Source organism: Myotis nattereri (assembly GCF_964212035.1).
Source record: "Myotis nattereri genome assembly, chromosome: 9".
In the NCBI taxonomy this organism is placed as follows: domain Eukaryota; kingdom Metazoa; phylum Chordata; class Mammalia; order Chiroptera; family Vespertilionidae; genus Myotis; species Myotis nattereri.
The window spans coordinates 72,257,457-72,281,635 of record NC_138084.1 but is presented as its reverse complement, the minus strand read 5'-3'; the positions used below and the strand labels follow the sequence as shown (position 1 = coordinate 72,281,635).

General features: G+C 39.3%; 1 protein-coding gene across 2 annotated transcripts in view; it reads left to right on the top strand.

Moving 5' to 3' along the window:
• The window catches only part of GRIA4 (glutamate ionotropic receptor AMPA type subunit 4), a 407,857-nt gene that overhangs the window by 271,915 nt on the left and 111,763 nt on the right, over positions 1-24,179 (top strand). For both annotated transcript variants that reach the window (XM_081100459.1, XM_081100460.1), the window contains exon 5: positions 2,518-2,702. In XM_081100459.1, the coding sequence (XP_080956585.1) occupies positions 2,518-2,702 (185 nt within the window). The remainder of the gene's footprint in view (positions 1-2,517; positions 2,703-24,179) is intronic.

The window sequence follows — 24,179 nt, the reverse complement described above, 5'->3', positions numbered from 1 at the left end:
TTAAGTCTTCCCTTTTCATCTACCAGCTCTCCATTCTAACTCCAGGGACCAGAGCAGGGAGAAACAATAGGAAGATGCCAGAGAATGAGCTCAAATAAGTGTTAAACCATTTTTTGCTAATCTCCCGAGGATATATTTAGAGAGAGTGGAAGGGAGGGTGGAGGAGAGACAGATGAAAGAAACCTCAGTATGAAAGAGACATACAGATTGGTTGCTTCCTGCACATGCACTGGCTCGGGTATTGAACCTAAAACTCTGGTAGGTGCCCGTGACCAGGAATTGAACCCACGACCCTTCAGTGCAGGGGCTGAGACTCTAACCATTGAGCAACCGAGCAGGGCACCTTCTTAAAGAGGACTAGCATATTTTTTTATGCTAAGCCACAGGGAGGGAAATAATACGTTAAGGGGCTCTGATCCTAACCAATCCTTGTTTAAGGGCTATTCATAGATCCAAAATATCTTTTCCCTTTCTCTCACATTTCATTTCATAACTGAAAGCTGTAAAAAGCGAAAGGTCATGTTGGCATGAGGAAGTCCTCTAAGTGCTGGATTCATAAATTCGCCACTTTATCCTTAACCCAGATACTAAGATCCGTGACTTCCCTTCTACATGCAGAAAATCTGGACCAAGTACAGGGTAGAGGCTATCCAGTCCTCTCTGGAAGCCTGTCTCCAGCTACTAAATACCCCTCCTTCCTCAGCAATCTTGAATGTACTTCTCAACCTTCAAGGCCCAACTCAAGTTGTTTCTATTTCATGGTATTTTTCCTTGTCCCATCCAGACAGATTTAACCAAACTCTCCCTTGGGCCAAACTTTTATCCTGAGGGCAATTATCATTATGGTTTTTAAACTAATTTACATTTGTGAATTTGAATGCCTATCTCCTCTACTAGACTATGAATTTGAGTACACAGTGAAGTCTCTTGTAATGGGTCATTCAATCCATCCCCATTCAACATTATTCCCATGCTACAAGAAGAGCTAAATAATGCCTTCCCTATATAATAAAAGCCTAGGTGGTGTCACGTGCAACATCATCACAAGATAGCCACCCTCACGTCATCACAAGATGGCCTGCAGGGGAGGGCAGTTGGGGGTGACCAGGCCTGCAGGAGAGGACTATTGGGGGTGATTGGGCCAGCAGGGGAGGGCAGTTGGGGGAGATCAGGCCTGCAGGGGAGCAGTTAGGCATCAATCAGGCCAGCAGGAGAGCAGTTAGGGGGCGATCAGGCAGGCAGGCAAACATGTGAGGGGTTAGGAGCCAGCAGTCCCAGATTGTGAGAGGGATGTCTGACTGCCAGTTTAGGCAGAGATCCGGCCTAAACCAGCAGTCAGACATCCCCCAAGGGGTCCCAGATTGGAGAGGGTGCAGGCTGGGCTGAGTGACACCCCCCCCCCCCCCGCACGAATTTTGTACACCGGGCCTCTAGTTTACAATAATGGGTCCTCCATAAATATTTTTGCATTGTCATAACCAAAAACGCAGGTTTGGCTGCCTGCCACAAGGAAAGCCAAACTCATCAAACAGGTGCTGGTCCAAAAAGAAAGATGTTTATTCAAGCGTAGCAACCTGGAGAACAGTAGACTTTCACCTCAAAGATCATTCCCCCTTCCTGTTCACGCCCACTGTTCTTACAGAGATAAGGAGGGAGGGCTTTTTATCTACTTAATTATCTTGCTAGCTTTCCTGTGCTGGGACCCTGTCCATTCATCTTCCTATCTGTTTGCACGCTTGGTGTAAGAACCTACCCCTGTGGCCATTAGGCCAATGGGGGAGACTCCCAGACACTTCATCTTACTGTTGATTGGAACATTGTTCCTTTAACATCTTCTCTTGTGTAGTTGAACCAAAAAATGTTGTTGCTACCTTGTTCAAAGGGAGAGTCAAAACATATGTTCAAAATAAATTCTGTCTATTGTGTAAAATTACCAAAAAGCATCTATGAGATTATTATTGATTACAGGTGGTACTGTATTTGATTTTTGGTTTATCTTATTAAAAATGTGTCTAGAGCAATGTAATATTCTTCAGTAGAGAAACTTTGAGAGCTTATTCAAAGAAGGATGTTGCTACTTCCTGTTTTATAGAAGAACTATTTTAGCCGAAACCGGTTTGGCTCAGTGGATAGAGCATCGGCCTGCGGACTGAAGGGTCCCAGGTTCGATTCCAGTCAAGGGCATGTGCCTGGGTTGCGGGCATATCCCCAGTAGGAGATGTGCAGGAGGCAGCTGATCGATGTTTCTCTCTCATCGATGTTTCTAACTTTCTATCTCTCTCCCTTCCTCTCTGTAAAAAATCAATAAAATATATTTTAAAAAAAACTATTTTAAAGGATCTTATTGTCCCAGGCCAAAAAAATGATTTGAAAATAACCACTTTAATTTTTAAATTTATAAGCATCCACTGTATATTTTGGAACATAAAAATGTAGGTATAGAATCAGTGAATGCCTACATAATTAAAGGGAAGTAAAGGATGCTCTTAGTAACCACCTGTATTTTTTCCCCACTAGGATATTCAATACTTCAAGCTATTATGGAAAAAGCAGGACAAAATGGTTGGCACGTCAGCGCTATATGTGTGGAAAATTTTAATGATGTCAGCTATAGACAACTTCTAGAAGAACTGGATAGAAGACAAGAGAAGAAATTTGTCATAGACTGTGAGATAGAGAGGCTTCAAAACATATTAGAACAGGTAAGTCCTGGATTTTATACTATTATTAACCTAGTTCTTGTACTAAAAAAGCTGACCTTTGGTTTACTTGTCCCTATCAATATCTTCTTCCAACCATTAAGTTTGAAATGTGGAATTAGGAAGTTCTCATTCTATGGTTTATCTCCAAGATTAAATAATAATCTGCTATTGCAAAGGCCATTTTGGTTTAGATCTCAAAGCAGGAAGGAGCACTATTTCTCAGACATTTTTAAGCTGTACAATAGAAAGAGCCCTTTGTGAACCATCAAGATTTCTTGACCTCCTATTTTCATAAACATCAATTTTTTCTTCTATATCTATATATTTTTTAAATTTATCTTTATGGTTGAAAGTAATACAGATGTCCCATTTTTCCCCCATTAACCCCTCCAACTTGCACTGCTCCCCCCCCGCCCCCCCCCCCCAGCCATTCACCACACTATTATCTGTGGCCATGGGTTATGCGTACCTGCATATAAATTCTTTGGTTAATCTCTCCCCACCCATTCACCTAATTTTGAAGATTAATGCCATTCCATCTAAAATATTTGAATATTGTAATATTTGTGATGGTGTGCTTTTTCTAACCTTTAGAGGAATAGTTACATGAGAAATAACAACATGAATTAGTAAAGCAATGAAACAAAGCAAAATTAAGTGGCATAGGGTGCACAGCATAATTTCTTCAAGATGTGTTAAGTAAATACATTATCGCCATAAGAAAGGTGGTTTTCAACTCTCCGCATGAACGAAGAATCCTTGAATAAAGCTTTTGAAATGTAATTTTGGACCGGATTCTTTGTCTGCCAGAATCAAAGAATGAATCCACGGACAGAAAGTGGTATAGCAAAGGTGGAGTTTATTAAAGAACAAGTACAGACTCCCACGTGGGGAGAGGGAAAGGGTCCCACTGAGTTCCTTTTCCTATGGCTTATAAAGTCTACAGATCCTGGTGCCTTGATATCCCCTCTGATTGGTCACTATTCCTTTAGACTGGTTACTATAGTAACTCCTGGGCTCAAAGGTGAACCAAAAACCAAATACAGTACCACCCTCCTTCCTTATTGCTTTCCTATTCCCTTTGGGCTTTCTTCTTCTCCTTCTGGATGAAGGGCTTCCTTCCCTTTATTTTGTAAATATAGACCTTTTGCTGTTCCCAGCTCCCTCATTCTATGGAAATGTACCTGTTGCAGCTTTTCAGTTTCCCTATTCTATGGAAATATGCCTTCTGCTGCTCTGAAGCTCTATGCTTGCTTCCTCCATGGTCCCCTTAATTTCTAACATTTCTAAAATTTCCTAAACCTGTCCTATTTTACCCCTAAAATTCTTGTTTCACTTTCAATAAATATTTGTTGATTTGATTTGAAGGAAACTATAAAATAGAGCTTTGTCATTGTGTTAAATGATAGGAAAATATTGCCAAATAATGGATAACATTTGTGTTCCCCCTAACCTGCATATCATGATGAAGCTTCGAAAGGCCTTATTTGGCCAAAATTGCAGTGAATGAGTGCCATCTAGTGGTCTCAGAAATGTTTGCCTATATTCATCTACAATAAGGAGTTGGCTAGACAATATTGCAGCATGATTTTTTTTGATTAGTTTGCTATATATACTTTATCTACATAATTACATGATTTGATTTGTGGTAGTAAATTTACCAACTAAAAGGTTTATTTCTAATAATAACTTAAATATGCAGCTATTCAAAACCAGCATGTGTTTTGGAGATTCCTCATTATAAGAGGGCATTAAACCAGCTGCCTTATATTTCCTTCCTCAACTATATTAGAGTTTGTAAAAGTTAAAAAATTTTAAAAATATAGTATTTCTTTTAACGGTCTAGTAAAGCCAGAGCATACTGTAGAGGAAATGACAGTGTATGCACCTTCTGTCATCCTTTATAGAAGAAAAAAAAACACTTGATTGAAGAAATATGTTCATATTATATTGGGAAATAATTCATTACAAACCTGTCCATTATCCAGGTTTATTCCTAAAAGAGCCCAAAATTATTAAGATTGTCACTATTCAGGGTATATGAAATTTTTACTGTATATTTATGGAAACCAAGGAAAAACATTCTTTCTTACTTCAGCTCAACGTTCCATACTTCCTCTCTCCCACTCCCGTCCGGATTGAGGGTTTGGGTTGTTTGACCTGAACAACTGAGGCTTTGTAAATAGCTCCTCATGAAGCCCAGAGAGCAGTCCATTCTAAGACCTGCTGGTTGCCAAGTTCCTGTCCGAGCTTGAGAGACGCTCAGAAAGACCCTCCACATAGCACCTATGCTTCCAAGACTGTGTCTGGAGAAGGCAGCTGAGTAGTTAACACACACTGACCCATTTCAGAGGCGTAGCTGGTTTCTCAGAAGAAAATCTGCACACCCGAGTGATTTGGATTAACTCTTTGAATAAGCCTTAACTAAGCTCTTGCTAAGGGAACTGGACATCTTAATTTTTCTTGTCGTTTCAAAGAAATTATTTCTTTTCTTTTTCCCAACCTCATTGAGATATGAATTATGTATAACATTGTGTCAGTTTAAGATGTACAACATGATAATGAGATACCCTAATACTATATTGTGAAATGATTACCACAGTAGGATTAGTTAAAAGTCCATTACTTCACATAATTATCATTTGTTTGGGTGGCTGAGGACATTTACGATCCATTTCCTCAGCAACTTTCAAGGATATAATACAGTGTTGTTAATAATAGTCACCATGCTGTACATTACAACCCCAGAACTTAGAAACCTTGAATGTCTACCTTTTCTATTTCTATTTTTCTTGCTGAAAGCTAAAAGGTTTCTGTTCTATCATGATAGCATAGTGATAACGAGGCTAGTAATAGACCTTTGTCCCTTTAAAATGCCTCTTAGGTATAATTCTCATCAATTATAGGAAAGTCTAGGATATTGTGAGAATATAATGTCCTCTTAATTGTCATATAAAGTTTCTCTGTATGAAAAGCTTATTTCTGGTTCTGCAAATGATTTTTACTATATATATAATATTATATATATATATATTTTTTTTTCACTGTACCACTAAGCAAAATAACTTTTAATGTTTCTAGTTGTACCCCTGACTCATCTAAACACAAGAGCTAATCCAGATATTGTCAGGAATTTGTACATGCATTTCCATAGCTCTGTGGTTCAACACCTTGAATAAATAGAGATAACATAGAAAACAACTTTAGACAATAAATCAAAGCATTTTTTTAAGTAAAATGCTAAGTAATATTGATCAGAAAAGTATTTTAAAAGAAGTAGCCCTCTCTCAGGAGATGGTGAAATTAATACTATGAAGATAAGGAGATGTGTCAGTAAGTTTCTAGAAAGATGGGCACCCTTCATATCACAGTAGCATACTGTCAATAATTACTTTTTGGACAATTTAATTTGTATCAATTTTAAAAACCATAATGTATATAGCTCACACAATTTCCTCTCAAAATATGCTAATGAACAAAGGTAGTTAGAAAAACATTTCATCTTCTGTATGTTTTCCAAATCATTTTTATGCCATGAACGAATGCATTTTTATAAATGTACTAGAGGCCTGGTGCACAAAAATTCGTACACTCCGGGGGTGGGGGGCAGGTCCCTCAGCCTGGCCTTCGCCCTCTTGCAGTCTGGGAGCCCTCAGGGGATGTCTGATTGATGGCACAGAGGGCAGGCCTAAGCCACAGTCTGGCCTCCCTCTGCGGGAGGTGACAGGCAGGCCAATCAGGGGACAGGGTAGGTGAGTGACTGGCCCCGCCCCCCCCCACCCCCACCACCACCAACCCCCCCCCCCTCCATCACCCCTCCACCACCGCTGGTCGCTGCTGCCCTCTTCATTTCCATCCTCTCCCTCTGCCCGCTGGCATGTGCCTTGGCTGGCCTGGCACCACCTGCTCGTCGGTCCTGGCCCCCCACCAACTGGTTGTTTCGCCGTTCAGTCAATTTGCATATTATGCTTTTATTATATAGGATTGCTTTTTAAAATAGCAGTTAACTATATTCTCATTCAAACATTTCAAAACATGAGCTTCAAAACAATTATTTGAAATTATAGCTTAAAGTATATTGATTTTTCTACCTTAAGCTACACCATAGGAAAAAAATGGAAAAATTATATAAATATCCCTCACTGAGTTATTTAAAACAATAGAAACATAACAAAACTATGTTATATTTTTGTCATTTTGTTTGCATCAGTCTTCAATAAAACAAATTTCATTTTTGGCTCTCAAAATCTAATGAGCAATTTGGTCCACTCCTCTGCAGAAAAACAACATTGAAAACTTATAGCTAAAAATATTTTTTAGTATTTGTTGAATTCTTTATCAATTATTGATAGAAAGAATCTCAAATTTTACTTAAATTAATATAATCAGTTGGACAATGGCATTATTCATTTCACCCCATTTTCTTGCTCTAACAATATGTCAATTATTTTATAGACTAGCTCATAATAGCTAAATTTAACTGGAAGCAAATGAATTGTTTTCATATCAAAATAAATGACTTATAGCTGGAGCCTTTCAAACATTATTTTATTTTTACAGATATCTATTAATTTTTAATCTTGAACCTGACTACTTGAAAAGAGTCCCTCAGTACTCTAATACCTTATCAATTGAACACTGAAGAAGCAGATTTTGATTTATAAGTTTAATCCAATAGCAAAAAAGCAACAAAAACTTGATCCTTATCTTTCTGGCATCTGGCATCAAACATTACTTGAACAAAATAGCACTTAAAATTAATGGTTGCTCACAGATTTACTCCATCATGAGAAAAACCTAAGGCCCTACAACTAGATTTCTATGTTCCTGTTTGTCAAGGAACTGTTTCTCTCATGAACATTCAACTCAACCTCTGAAACATGCAGTTGTCACAATGGGCAATGGTCTGGCTTTTACTCTCCTAATTCATTCTTTGATCAATTCACTTGTAACCTCAAAATTATGATTTTTCAAAAAAAGATAAGTGTTTTCACTTTTTCAGAGATGAATAAGAAATCTTTAATTGTTTATTTTTAAAGTAAGTGAATCACCCTAACCAGTTTGGCTCAGTGGATAGAGCATCAGCCTGTGGACTGAAGGGTCCCAGGTTCAATTCCGGTCAAGGGCATGTACCTTGGTTGCGGGCACATACCTAGTAGGGAGCGTGCAGGAGGAAGCTGGTCGATGTTTCTCTCTCATCGGTGTTTCTAACTCTCTATCCCTCTCCCTTCCTCTCTGTAAAAAAATCAATAAAAAAATATATATTTTTAAATTAAATAAATAAAGGATGTGAATCAGTTAACACATGATTCTTCTTTTTTTTTTATAGTAGACTTTTATGTTTTTATTGATTTTAGAGAGATAGAGAGGAAGGGGGCCGGAGAGAAATATCTATGTGAGAAAGAAGCATCCAGCAGCTGCCTCCTGCACACCCTTAGTGGGAATGAAGCCCACAACCTGGGCATGTGCCCTGACCAGAAATCAAACCGGCAACCTTTTGGTCCATGGGACAATGCTCAACCAACTGAGCCACCCATCCATGGCTCGTCTCCTTTCTTATCTTAAATAAGGAACACTGGACTGAGGTGATCTTGAAAAGTCTTGCTCACTCTAAAAGTTAATAATGTTATTTGCCATGAAGACTTCCTAATGATTGTGTGTGATCCTGAAGCAATATATAATTTTACCCATGGGGTATTGCACTGAAGAGGAGAAAAAAAAAAACAACCTCAGTCAAGTGGCATTTTATGTATATTCATTCATTCTACAAATATTTATTGAGTTCTCGCTTTGTGTCAGGCACTGTGCTCTGCTGAAGATAAAGTGATGAGCAATACGATACATTTTCTGTCGTACTTAGTAACTCTTATCTAGTTAACTGTGGGTTAAGCAGAGAGCATTTGCTAAAATACTAATAAAATAAATGTATCCTCTCCTTTGGAAGCACAGTGCATAGAAAGTGATCAGCAATTTCTTATTGCTGCAGGGATTTTTCTCTGAGTGGCAGTTCTTGTTGGATAGATGATGATATTAAAGGCAGTAGATAGAGAACTGGAGTTATATTGGCCCTGGGACATAGCATAGATGTTTCTAAGGAATGTAACTGAATAAACAAAGCAGATATGAGGTGAAGATGGCAAGAAGTGACCTTAGAGCATGAAATAGCTGTTTATCAAAAGAATGGAGAAAGCCTGGCCAGTATGGCTTAGTGGTTGAGCGTTGACCTGTGAATCATGGTTTGATTCCCTGTCAGGGCAGATGCCCGGGTTTCAGGCTCAATCCTCAGTAGGGGGCATGCAGGAGGCAGCTGATCAATTATTCTCTCTCATCATTGATATTTCTATATCTCTCTCCCTCCCCCTTCCTCTCTCTGAAATAAATTTTTTTTAAAAAAAAACTTTAGCCCTGACCGGTTTGGTTCAGTGGATAGAGCATCGGCCTGCAGACTGAAAGGTCCCAGGTTCGATTCCGGTCAAGGGTATGTACCTTGGTTGCTGGCACATCCCCAGTAGGAGGTGTGCAGGAGGCAGCTGATAGATGTTTCTCTCTCATCGATGTTTCTAACTCTCTATCCCTCTCCCCTCCTCTCTGTAAAAAAAAAAAAATCAATAAAATATATTTTTTAAAAAAAACGTTAAAAAAGAAAAAAGAGGTAAGTGACAAAAAGGAACACCAAGAGAAAAGCTAGCTTCAGTTTAAGTAGTCCTTATAGAAGAGACATTGCCGGGAGCTGGTCCATGCTTGCTGTTTCAAGGGACCTGGCATATATGGCATACTGTTCTTAGTATATTTGCTCACCTTCTAGGCACTATGTGTTTTAACCAAGGTCTCTGAGAAAGGTTGTTTCCCCAGGTAGGGATTTTCCCCTGAAGTTAGGGAGGGAATAAAACCTCTTAACTAAGTGCCAGGCGGGTAATTAATCACTTTCACTACGAACAATCATGCTTAAGCTACATAATCTTTACTCCCTGGAATGGAGATAAGAAACGCCCTAACCTTTGTAATAGAGATTGATAGGATTGAATCAACTGGTATAAATACAAATGTAACAAGACAGCAAGAGACAGAGACAGAGAGAGAGACAGAAATTGGCACAGAACCTACACAGAACGTTCTCTAGAGACAGAAGAACTTCGCTGGAGAGAACATGGCAAAAGATCCTGGACAGAAACTGGCCTCAGAACCTAGAGACAGAACCTAGCGAGAGAACATAGCAAAAGATCCTGGACTGAACCTGACTACAGAAATTGGCAAGAGAACCTGACTAGAACCTGATGACTGAACCTGGCTGGAGAACCTAGTGAGGGAACATGGCTACAGAGCCTGGCTGGAGAACCTGGAGAACCTGGCTGGAGAACCTAGCAAGAGACCATGGACACAGAACCTGGCTGGAGATCCTAAGCAGAACTTCGCTGGAGATCCAGACCAGAACTTGGCTGGAGATCCTGGCTAGGCTGCTGATCAACTGAACACTGTCTCCGTGTCTTTCCTTCTTCGCCAACTCTGTCCACACCTTTGGGGACCCCTGGACCCGCTGGGGTTGGACCCCAGCAAGACATGATCATTGGAGATAATAGCTTCAATTATTTGTATCAATTAAAGCAGGATTGAGCAACATACATTCTGATAGTAGGAATGAGCCAACAGCAGGAGATGGGACAACTCTGCACTTGACTCCTTATTTATTCATTCAACATCTATCTATGTACCAGACATCATTCCAGGCACTGCAGGCTGTAACAAGATGAGCAAAACACGGTCCCTATACCGGGAACTCACAAATATAAATAATTACTATGTGTTGGGTTCAGAAACAGAATTAATACCGAATGTATCAGAAATCCAGAAGATGCAGTGATAAGTATAATCACAACAGTCAGAAATGCAGCCTGGGGTGGGGGTGGGGGGGTGGGAGGGAGAGATAAAATGGAAAATGCACTATATTTTCCCAGGAATGGAAAAAGGGTAGGAGTGTTCTAGACAGAAACTGCAAAGTCCAGGTAGTCTGAGGAAGCCCAGGAGATGAGTTCTGTGGGATAAGAATTGGGTGGAGGGCCAAGGTGAAGCTGTGAAGACTGGAGGTAGCAGGAAGGATTGATTGTATTGCATTCGTTTCGTGCTCTGCCTTCGCTGTTGAAATCTTCTCCCCATCAAAGCAGGGTCTATGTTTATCATTTACCACTATATTCCCAGTGATGAAAGGGGACCAAAAAATAATTGTGGAATAAATGAAAGACTGAATGAGCTTCCCATGAAGACGCAGGCAGGACTTAAGGGAAGAGCACCCAGCAGCACTTGAAGTCTCAGGGGGCAAGCCCTCCATCATCGGTGAAGCTTTCCTGTCCAGACTCTCACCCGCCGGAGACGATTGGAAATTCAGGTTTTCTAGAGTTCGTTGTATAGGCCGTAAAAAGCACAGGAGTTTTATTTCCACATATTCAAGCAACAATGAGTGAGATACAACGGGAACAAACCGGGCACTCAGATAAATTACTACAGCAAAGAAATCATCTGAGCCATTTCCGGCACTGCAGTGCTGGCAGCGCTTGCTGCTATTGCATCACCATAAAGCAACTTCTGCAGAGGAGCTTGGCTAGGGCAGGAGCTGCAACAAAGTAAGGAGAAACCTAAAAGGCAGGAGGTTATGTTTGAAAAGGGGGATTTTACGTCTTTAATCTTCCTTTTTTAGTTGAACTGATTTAAAGGTGCCAAGTCCCATTGTGCACCGGGTTTGTTGTTTTCACAAAAAACAGGAACACCTTTACAGACTTCCGTCAGGCTGGTGCAAATGGGAATTAGTGGGCGTTATAAAGGCTTCTCTGATTGTCTCTTAGCAACGATTACCATGGTTACAGCTATTCCTTATTTTCTTATAGAGTAAAAATGCTAAAATAAAAGGAAAAGTAAAGAAAGCAAAACATAATTTTTTTAAGAAGAAAAATATGGCGCTAGCTGGTTTGGCTCAGTGGATAGAGCGTCGGCCTGCAGACTGAAGGGAGCCGGGTTCGATCCCAGTCAAGGGCATGTACCTTGGTTGCGAGCACATCCCCAGTAGGGAGTGTGCAAGAGGCAGCTGATCGATGTTTTTCTCTCATCGATGTTTCTAACTCTCTATCCCTCTCCGTTCCTCTTTGTAAAAAAATCAATAAAATATATTTTTTTTAAAAAAGAAGAAAAATATGGTTGTTGAATGCAACTACTTTTATCTTAGAATTGTGAATTATAGGATTTAATTGTGTTCAACTAAATTTGTTTTAGTCGATGCTGCAAGAACACTTATTAGAATAGTTGTCATTTTGTTGTTGACTCGAACATTCAAAAGCTCAGCTTCTTTTAAAAAGATAAAGGAAAATCTGCTTGATAATTTTAGATATATAAAATAAATTAGTTTTTCTAGCCTTAAATAAAAATCAGCTGCACATACTTATGTACCATGGTTTAGGGATAGGTGAATAATAGTCCTCGTTAAATAGAAATAAAGGGGATAACTTCATAATTTATTTCAGTCGAATTTTGCAGCTGCTTTTTAAAAGTTTAAAAGGCAGTGAGATTAACAAAATGGAAGCCAAACATCCAGCAGTGCCTTTGAGGATATTTTCTGAGTCTTGTAAGCATTATAAATATAACTACACCTTATAAATTCTAGGGAATTTATATTAAACAGTTTAGTAATTGAGTGTACTACCTGTTAGTAAATGAAGTGATGCATTTAGAGAGATAATGGAACAAATTCATTCCTAATCCTCTCCTTGAGATTAACCACATCAATGTGCAGGACTTCTCTGCCAATTGTCTAGATTTTCTCTGAGCTCATATAAAACTGTTGCCAAGTTTAAGATCAGATAGAAGGAAATTAAAGCGGTGTCATTTTTACAAAAAAAAAAGGAGGGGGGGGATAAGTTTTACATAGTTTGTACATAGGAAGTTTACTTTCTATTTGAAGAGTCATATTTAACACATGATTATTATAGTCTTCCAAAGTCCAGGCTGAAATTGTCTCTGTACTTGCCCTGTGTCCTTCCTTTAAGACAACAGAGCATATATTGGAAACACATATTGGGATATATATATATATATATATATATATATATATATATATGTAAATATATATATGAATTTTATTTTTACAATTAGTTTTGTGCTGATTTTTTCTGATTGTTATCATATAAACTTTAAAGTCAAATATTCTAGTATAATAGAATGATATAATAATGCAAAAATTTTGCAAGTAACACGAGAAACAAATTCTCTTGTCTCTGCCCACCCCACCATTCATTTTCCTTTCTTACAAGTATACACAACACTTACCCATTTGCTCATTTACTCAACAAACATTTATTCACGATCTACTAATTTTCAAGCACCATATATAAAGTTACATTGATTTCAATGTATCCCTTGAAGGAATTTCAATTGTAAAGGAAAACAGAAGAACACAAACAAATAATACAGCACCATGTGGTGAGGTGTACTAACGATGAAAGCAAATTATCGAAAGACGAGTCTGCATTCCCAGGAAGAAAAGCTGGGAGAGCGCCCTCAAGGCGTGTTCAGAGAAGAGCTCTGGGAGGAAGCCTCGTGTGCAGGGCTGGAATATCCAGCACCGGGGGGAGGAGAAGGCAGATGGCAGACAGGTTATGAAGGACTCATAGGCTTTACCTGGGAGTTTTAAATTCATCGTAATATTTACATGTCGTTGGAGGTTTTACATAGGATGGAATTTGTATTTTAAAAAGATAATTCCGTTGACAACATAGACAGTGGACTGGAAGGGGGACATCCCTGTGACTAAGTGTACTAAATGAGCATACGTTCTTAATCTTTATACTTTGTATTTATGTGTCATAGATAACAGCATATAACTTTATGTATTTGATGTCTACGCAACAAATATTTATTCAGTGCTTATTATGGACCAGACACTGCTGTAAGCTCAGCAAATTCTCTGCCTCATGGAGCTTGTATTTCAGTGAGGGAGGCCACACAATAAAACAAATTATATATATACTAGAGGCCCAGTGCACAAGTTTGTGCACCAGTGGGATCCCTTGACCTGGCTTATGGGATCAGGCTGAAACCAGTTCTCTGACATCCCCTGAGGGGTCCCGGATTGTGAGAGGGTGCAGGCCAGGCTGAGGGACCCCACTGGTGCACAGTCGGGGCCAGGGAGGGATGCAGGAGGTTGGCCAGCTGGGAAGGGACCACAGGAGGACTCCAGTTCCAATCGGCTCTAACCTACAGGTTGGAGCGTCTGCCCCCTGGTGGTCAGTGTACATCATACCAACTGGTTGACTGGTCGACTGTCTGCCCCCTGCTGGTCAGTGCACATCATAGCTAGCGGTTTAGCAGCCTTAGCATATCATTAGCATATTATACTTTGATTGGTTGAACGGCTTACCAGAAGACCAGACACGTAGCATATTAGGCCTTTATTATATAGGATATCCAAGTAGTAATAATGAGATATTGTTTACTAAGTGCAGTTATTAAATGGCTACTTTGCCAAGCATCATCATATATACTTTACTTGGGCATTCATAGTCTCTATTATTTTTATTACGATTTTGTGAAGTTTGATCTGACTGGGGTTTAAAAAAAAACAACAAAATTTATTTTTATACAGTTAACAGTATTGTCAGTCATTATGAATAATATTCTTTAAATTTCTACTGTCTTATGTGATAATATGGGCAAAAGACCTACCCAGTGAAGTTGCTATGCAAATATTACATACCAACACCAAATAGGAGAATCCCATTTATTAGGGAGAAATATATTTTTTTCTGCCTTTTCTCCTTCAGTTATGACCTTTCATTTGTTTGTTTTTTAAAGTGATTTTGGAGTTAATCATTTGAACAAATGTGAAGCGTTTACTCAGAAAAGCTTTTACTCCTTTATTGAGACAGGATATCTGCTTATATCTATTTCCTCTCTCTGAAGCCACTTCATATGAGGCTGGCCTCTCATACCAAATTGTCTGAAGTAGGACAGAACACATACATTTAAATGCAAAGAAAACACACTACTGCAATAAAAGAGAAATAACTCTGCATCCAAATGTCTTATATATTTACTTAATCACAATTTCAACTGTTGAATATAACTACAAACATGCAAATTTAGAAACTCATGACCTAAAAAGTTACTAGCTGAAGTTGCAAAATAGTGAGGTGCTATCACAAAAATTATGGACAGAATTTATCTTAAATATGCTTCAGGGTTTAGGTTGTGTCTTTTCTGTGGGTACAAATGATCAACACTGAGGAGAAATAAGAGCATGCCATTAAAACGACTAATGCTTGAAAGGTACGTTAAAGCTAAGGAAAGATGTGAGTGAAGATAATGCTATAGGAAGGATGACCTTAACCAGCCTTAAGAAACTGCTGTACAGAACTGCACACTCTATCTGGCTCTTGGGAGTTAGTGTACTTTAGTATGTTAAAATCTCTAAAAACTTATGTAGCAAAAAACTTCTTAAACCTTATTTTACCCAGTGTTAACTGCAAATGTGATCACAGGACATTTTACAGTCACCTCTTAACAATTTATTTGCTTAGAAATATGCCCCCTCAAATTTTCTGTATAAGCCAAGCTATTTTTCTGTATAAGCCAGTGATGACATACCCAATCAGGAATATCTCAAGAAATGTGATATTCGGATTGATAGAAAGCTAACTCTATGTCCTACTGTTTACAGAGTTCCCATTTTCAAAGAGAACATCATAAAATGTATTTAACACTGAATTATACTATACTATATATAGTTGAACTTTTTTTTCTTATTTTTTTTAAAATATTTTTTATTGATTTTACAGAGAAGAAGGGAGAGGGATAGAGAGTTAGAATCATCGATGAGAGAGAAACATCGATTGGCTGCCTCCTGCACGCCCCCTACTGGGGATGTGCCCACAACCAAGGTACATGCCCTTGACGGGAATCGAACCTGGGACCCTTCAGTCCGCAGGCCGACGCTCTATCCACTGAGCCCAACCAGTCAGGGCCATAGTTGAACTTTTAATTGATCACTTTGAGCTTGTCACGTAAATAAAATTATTTCTTTTATTGAGTTGGATTGGCATTAAATTTAGGATATGTACTTGAACTATCATTTTAAATATACACCTACTAAAATACAAGCTGTACAAAACTGAATTAAAATCATTTAAGCCTTTATGCTAATTAGCTTTGATATATATATATATAAAGAATTTTCAAACCTAGATGTGGATGAGTTACATTTTACCTCCTAATTCTCCATCTGTGTGCCCCTGACCCATTCTAGTGCAAATTGGAATTAACAGTACCTTGCATATAAGCTGCTATTTACCTCCCTGTTCAGACAGGAGATTATTTGAAGAGAAGGAACTGTATCTTATTTCATTATGAGAAATCTAGTTATTCTCATAAACAAGTTGGGCATCATCAAATACTAATGTGATAAAGAGGTCACTCTCACATAGATCTGTTTTATTCATTTTGCTCTTATGAGAGATAAATTAATATTGGTCAGAAACATGTCTTTTTTATTGCTATGGCCTAAGGAAGGCAACAGGGTACAATATAAAACATAAAAAAAATTGTACTCAAAAGACTTGGGCTAGGGAGAGAAAATGGCGGAGGTTTAGACAGACGTGTCGGTGCCTTGTCCCGGAGCAGATAAGGGCAGGCAGCTGAAACGGGTAGCATACAGCCCGAATAAGCAGAGGAGATTCAGCTGAGACAGTCTGCAGCCAGGAAAGACAGAGAAATCCTAGATAAAGGGAACGGTTAGAGGCTGAGGCTGAAACCTCTCCAGGTGCGCCGGCACAGCCGCGGAGACCGTGCCATCTTGGGTGACTGTCGCCGGCATCCAGAGACCAGCTACTAACCCGGCAACAACGGCTCTCAAGCAGCGCGACTACGTGAACTCAGAGGAACTCGGCTTCCCCCCACAGAAAGGTTAGACTTTCCCCAAAGGTGCGGTTTGCAGTTTAGGTTGGAGAGTGGAACGCGCGCAGGGGGGTGGGGGCTCTGCGCCCCACAAAGACCGCGGCCGTTGGAGCCAGCGTGACCCACGAGTGTGGAAGGGCACCCCCAGGGCTGCTGGCAGAAGGGAACGCTATAAATAAGCCCACAGTTGGACGGGACACAAACGGGCAGCCTCAGATTACGCCAGTTTGCCGGCTACTCGGTGCCAGGAGCCAGAGCGCGCACAGAGACTTCGCGCAGATTTGGAAGGTGAAGCGTTTCGAGTACGCACAACTTCCCAGGCTCTTAAATCTGTGCGTTTGATTGTTGAACCCAGTGCAAGGGACTACCCAGTTGGGGTCAGTCACAGAGCTTGTAAGGGAAGGCTGTTTTGGGGGAGCCTGGGAAACAGAGCGGGGAGTGACTACTGGAAAACCAGCTCTGGGCGGAGGACATTCCCAGACCAGCTTCCGGTACAATAGAGAACACCTGGTCAGAGAGGTCCTATACCCTCGGAGGTCAATCCCGACGCACTGCCACCCAGAGGCAGAGCCATGAACTGACTCTTCTGTAAATACAGATAAGGGCTGTCTGGGAAACCAATGTAGCCTGCCTTAAAATCAGGACTGTGGCTTACAACACAGAGGAACAGTGTATCAGAGGAAAATTCAACATTCTCCTGGATACCTGGTGTGCCAAAAAGAGGAGCAAAAGATCTGAAGCACCTTCATTACAGCCCATTTTTTTTTTTAATTATTTTTTTTAATTATTGTTTCACCTTTTAACTAAGAAACCATTTATTTTCTTTTTTCATCACCTGATATTTCCCTTTTAATTACTACATTTTTATTTTTAACCAGTACTATTACTGCTGCCATTTTACCATTTTTTTTTATTTAAAGTGTCATTTTATTTTCTCTTTATTTTATTTTGGGACTAAGGTTCTCCATTCTATTTTCATCGTTCCTTTAGCATCATTTTCCTCTACCTCAATTGTGCTGCTATGCTAAAACTCTCTTCCCCACTTTTCCCCTTTTGCTGTCCTGTTTCTCTTTCCCTATTCCTGCTTTAGATTTTTCCTATTCTTCATACGCCCTGTCTAAATTTCACCCTACTTATATATCCCTTTTCCAATCACCTGCTCTAAATCCTTATCCACCTCTCCCTTATCTTTCTTCACTATCCAAATTTTTTATTCTCTCCTTTTCTCTATTGTTCTGTTGTTGCTTGCTCGATTGTTGAGTATATTGTGTGTTTTTTTTTCTTTTCTTTTATTTAAGGATTGTATGTGAGGTTGTTCTGCTTTTTCTTTTTCTTTTTCTTTGTCTGTCTCCCATTCCCCCTCCCCACCCCACCCCCGGCCAGTTATTTTTGTGCTTCTGCTTTCCCTTGCCTCACTTGATATTATTGGCTGTTTGTAGTTTGTATTCACTCCAGAGATCCGTTGCTGGAATTTGTTGGGGTTAGTGGCGGTTCTATCGGAGTTTTCTCCGCATATGAATAGTCTCCTCCCCTCTTCTACTTCATTCTATTTTTCTTTTTTTTTCTTTTTCTTCTTTTTTTTTCTCTTTTTTCTGTTTTTCTCTCTATCTTTTTCTCTTCTTTCTTCCTTACCCCCCAACTCTCTTAGCTTGGGTGGCCATCTTTATTTGGGGTTATTAATACCGTAATTCATTTGTGTTCAGTGCCTGGTACGTTGTGCCTTGTTGTGTTGTATTTTGTGCCTTTAAATCAACGCAGCAGATCCAAGCGACAGCGGCCTCCTGATCTCCACACGCTCTGTCTGAGGAACAGCTGCTGTGGGTGAAGCCTCCCTCCACCAGCCAGAAGAGCCACAACAGCTGTGAACAGCACCCATCAGAAGACCCGCTAACAACAGAGGAGCAGCTGCTACCACAACCGCCCAAGGAGCAACCACAGCCCGAGGAGCCACTGCCACCTAGGGAGCAGCCACTGAACGACTCAATATCTATATACGTCAGTGAGATCAAACATGGGTAGACAAAGAAATCCCCAAAGGAAAGAAAAGGAGGACTCACCAGAAAAGCAGCTAAGTGATACAGAGGCATACAACATGACAGAAAAAGAATTCAGAATAAGGGTCCTAGAGTGCATACACCGGATGGAGGAAAAAATCGACAACTTATCCAAGAAGCAAGAAGAAACAGATGAAAAAATCGACAACTTAACTAAGACCCAAGAAGAAATGAAGTGCGATATAGCTGCAATAAAGAACACCATTGAAAGTATCAACAGTAGACTAGGAGAAGCGGAAGACCGAATTAGTGAATTAGAAGACAGGGAAGCAAAACACACCCAAACTGTACTTCAGTTGGAGAAAAAAATTAAAAGACAGGAGGAGAGCCTAAGGGAGCTTTGGGACAACATGAAACGAAACAACATACGAATAATAGGGGTGCCAGAACAACAGAAAGAGGAACAAGGATTAGAAAACCTATTGGAAGAAATAATATCAGAAAACTTCCCTGAGGTGGGGAAGAAAAAAGTCACACAAGCCCAGAGAGTCCCAAGCAAGGTGAACCCGAAAAGACCCACACCAAGACACATCATAATTACCATGGCAAATGTTCAGGACAAAGAGAGAATCTTACAGGCTGCAAGAGAGAGACGGAAAGTTACATACAAGGGATCTCCCATTAGATTATCAAATGATTTCTCAACAGAAACACATCAGGCCAGAAAAGAATGGACGGAAATTTACAAAGTGATGCAAAGCAAAGGACTGAATCCAAGAATACTCTATCCAGCAAGGCTATCATTCAAAATTGAAGGGGAAATAAGAAGCTTCACAGACAAAAAAAGGCTAAGGGAGTTTATCACCACCAAGCCAGCAATGCAAGAAATGCTAAAGGGACTGGTGTAAAAAGAAGAAATAAAAATCCCAGAAAGAAAACAGCCACACACACACAAAAAGAAATGGCTACAAACAAGTACCTTTCAATAATAACTTTAAATGTAAACGGGCTAAATACTCCAACCAAAAGATATCGAGTGGCTGAATGGATAAAAAATCATGACCCATACATTTGCTGTCTACAAGAGACCCACCTCATTAGAAAGGACTCACACAGACTGAAAGTGAAGGGATGGAAAAATATCTTTCAGGCTAATGGAAAAGAAAAGAAAGCTGGGGTAGCAATACTTATATCGGACAAAATAGACCTCAAAGTGAAGGCCATAACAAGAGATACGGAAGGCCACTTCATAATACTAAAAGGATCAATACAACAAGAAGATATAACCCTGATAAACATATATGCACCCAATGCAGGAGCACCCAAATACATAAAAAATCTTCTGGAAGATATCAAAGGAGAGATCGACAACAATACAATCATAGTAGGGGACTTTAATACACCACTGTCATCACTGGATAAGTCCTCTAGACAAACAATCAGCAAAGATACAGCAATACTAAATGACTCACTAGATCAGATGGACTTAATAGACATCTTCAGAACACTTCACCCCAGTGCCACGGAATATACATTCTACTCAAGTGCTCATGACACATATTCAAAAATAGACCATATATTGGGTCACAAGCAAAGTATCCCCAAATTCAAGAAGATTGAAATCATAAAAAGCGTCTTCGCAGACCACGATGGCATAATATTAGAAATAAACTGCAATAAAAACAACCCAAAATACTCAAACACCTGGAAGCTGAATAGCATGCTATTAAATATTGATTGGGTTACCAATGAAATCAAAGAAGAAATTCAAAACATCCTGGAAACTAATGACAATGAAAACACAACAATCCAAAACCTATGGGACACAATGAAAGCAGTCCTGAGAGGGAAGTTTATAGCTCTACAGGCCTATCTCAAAAAACAAGAAAAAATGGTAGTAAATCAGCTAACTCTACAACTCAAAGAATTAGAAAGAGAGCAACAAGAAAACCCCAGAGTGAGCAGAAGGAAGGAGATAATAAAGATTAGAGCAGAAATAAATAACATAGAGACCAAAAAAATAATACAGAAAATCAATGAAACCAAGAGCTGGTTCTTCGAAAGGATAAACAAGATTGACAAACCTCTAGCCAGACTCACCAAGAAGCAAAGAGAGAGGACCCAAATAAACAAAATCAGAAATGAAAGAGGTGAAATAACAACAGACCCCACAGAAATACAAATGATTGTTAAAAAATACTATGGACAGCTCTACTCCAGCAAACTAGACAACCTGGAGGAAATGGACAAATTCCTAGAAAAATACAACATTCCAAAACTCAATCAGGAAGAATCTAAAAATCTCAACAGGCCAATAACTATGGAAGAAATTGAAGCAGTCATCAAAAAGCTTCCAGCAAACAAAAGCCCAGGACCAGACGGCTTCACAGGGGAGTTTTACCAAACATTCAAGGAAGAACTAAAACCTATCCTCCTCAGACTACTACAAAAAATTCAAGAGGAAGGAACACTTCCAAGCTCATTCTATGAAGCCAGCATCACCCTAATACCAAAACCAGGTAAAGACAACACAATGAAAGAGAATTACAGGCCAATATCCCTCATGAACATAGATGCCAAAATCCTCAACAAAATCTTAGCAAATCGGATCCAGCAGTACATCAGAAAGATCATACATCATGACCAAGTAGGATTTATCCCAGGGATGCAAGGATGGTACAATATCCGCAAATCAATAAACGTGATACATCACATAAACAAATTGAAAGAAAAAAACCACATGGTCATATCAATTGATGCAGAAAAAGCATTTGACAAAATTCAACACCCATTTTTGATAAAAACTCTCAGCAAGGTGGGAGTAGGAGGATCATACCTCAACATAATAAAAGCCATATATGACAGGCCCACAGCCAACATCATTCTCAATGGACAAAAACTTACACCATTTCCCCTAAGAACAGGAACAAGACAGGGATGCCCCCTCTCACCACTCCTGTTCAACATAGTACTGGAAGTGTTAGCCATTGCAATTCGGCAAGAAGAAGAAATAAAAGGCATCCAAATTGGAAAAGAGGAAGTAAAACTGTCCTTATTTGCAGACGACATGATATTATACATACAAAACCCTAGAGACTCCATCAAAAAGCTACTAGACTTAATACATGAATTTGGCAATGTAGCAGGATACAAAATTAACCCCAGGAAATCTGAGGCATTTCTATACACCAATAGTGAACTTTCAGAAAGAGAGATTATAAAAACAATCCCGTTTACCATCGCACCAAAAAAACTAAGCTACCTAGGAATAAACTTAACTAAAGAGGTAAAAGACCTCTACTCAGAAAACTACAGGACGTTGAAAAAAGATATAGAGGAAGACATAAACAGATGGAAGAACATACCGTGTTCATGGATTGGTAGAATCAACATCATTAAAATGTCCATACTACCCAAAGCAATCTATAAATTCAATGCACTTCCCATTAAAATACCAACGGCATACTTCAGAGATCTAGAACGAACTCTCCAAAAATTCATCTGGAATAAAAAAAGACCCCGAATAGCTGCAGCAATCCTGAAAAAGAACAAAGTAGGTGGGATCTCAATACCAGATATCAAGTTGTATTACAAAGCCACTGTTCTCAAAACTGCCTGGTACTGGCACAAGAATAGGCATATAGATCAATGGAATAGAATAGAGAGCCCAGAAATCGGCCCGAACCAATATGCTCAATTAATATTTGACAAAGGAGGCAAGAACATACAATGGAGCCAAGATAGTCTCTTCAATAAATGGTGTTGGGAAAATTGGACAGATATATGCAAGAAAATGAAACTAGACCACCAACTTACACCATACACAAAAATAAACTCAAAATGGATAAAGGACTTAAATGTACGACAGGAAACCATAAAAATTCTAGAAGAATCCAAAGGCAACAAAATCTCAGACATATGCCGAAGCAATTTCTTCACTGATACAGCTCCTAGGGCACTTGAAACTAAAGAGAAAATGAACAAATGGGACTACATCAAAATAAAAAGCTTCTGCACAGCAAAAGAAACCATCAACAAAACAACGAGGAAACCCACTGTGTGGGAAAACATATTTGCCAATGTCATATCTGATAAGGGCCTAATCTCCAAAATCTATAGGGAACTCATACAACTTAACAAAAGGAAGATAAACAATCCAATCAAAAAATGGGCAAAGGACCTAAATAGACACCTTTCAAAAGAGGACATTCAGAAAGCCAAGAGACATATGAAAACATGCTCAAAGTCACTAATCATCCGAGAGATGCAAATCAAAACAACAATGAGGTACCATCTCACACCTGTCAGACTGGCTATCATCAACAAATCAGCAAACGACAAGTGCTGGAGAGGATGTGGAGAAAAAGGAACACTTGTGCACTGCTGGTGGGAATGCAGACTGGTGCAGCCACTATGGAAGACAGTATGGAGTTTCCTTAAAAAACTGAAAATGGAACTCCCATTTGACCCTGTGATCCCACTTCTAGGAATATATCCCAAGAAACCAGAACCACCAATCAGAAAAGATATATGCACCCCTATGTTCATAGCAGCACAATTCACCATAGCTAAGATCTGGAAACAGCCTAAGTGCCCATCAGTAGATGAATGGATTAGAAAACTGTGGTACATCTACACGATGGAATACTATGCTGCTCTAAAATGGAAGGAACTCTTACCATTTGCAACGTCATGGATGGAACTGGAGAGCATTACGCTAAGTGAAATAAGCCAGTCAATGAAGGAAAAATACCACATGATCTCACTCATTCATGGATAATAGAGACCATTATAAACTTTTGAACAATAATAGATTCAGAGGCAGAGCTGCCTCAAACAGATTGTCAAACTGCAGTGGGAAGGCCAGGGAGGGTTGGGGGGCAGGAGGTAGGGGGGTAAGAGATCAACTAAAGGACTTGTATGCATGCGTATAAGCATAACCAATGGACATAAGACACTGGGGGATAGGGGAGGCTGGGGGACTGTCTAGGGCGGGGGGATAAAATGGACACATATGTAATACCCTTTGTAATACTTTAAGCAATAAAAAAATTTAAAAAAAAAAAAAAAAAAGACTTGGGCTAGAGTCCCAGCTTTATCACTTAATGCTTATGTTTATTTAATATGTTTGTTAATGAAAGCAGAGGATTAACCTCTTCACCTATACCACATTAGAATGATTTTTATATTGCTTCTTGCAAAATGTCTTTACAATTAAAGAAGAACATGCTTCTTGAATTCGTATCAAGCATCTTCTCAGATTACAATGGCATAAAATTAGAAATCAACTACAATTTCTATCTTCTTGAATTTGAAGAGACTGTGCCTATGTCCCAATTTATTGTCTATCTTTGAAAATGTCCTGTGTTCACTTGAGAGGAATGTGTATTCTGTAGCTTTGGGGTGAAATGTTTTAAAGATGTCAAATAATTTCATTTGATCTAGTGAGTCATATAGGATTTATATTTCTTTACTGATTTTTTGTCTAGAGGATTTATCCAGTGATGTCAATGGGGTATTAAAGTCCCCTACTCTGACTGTATTGCTGTCAATA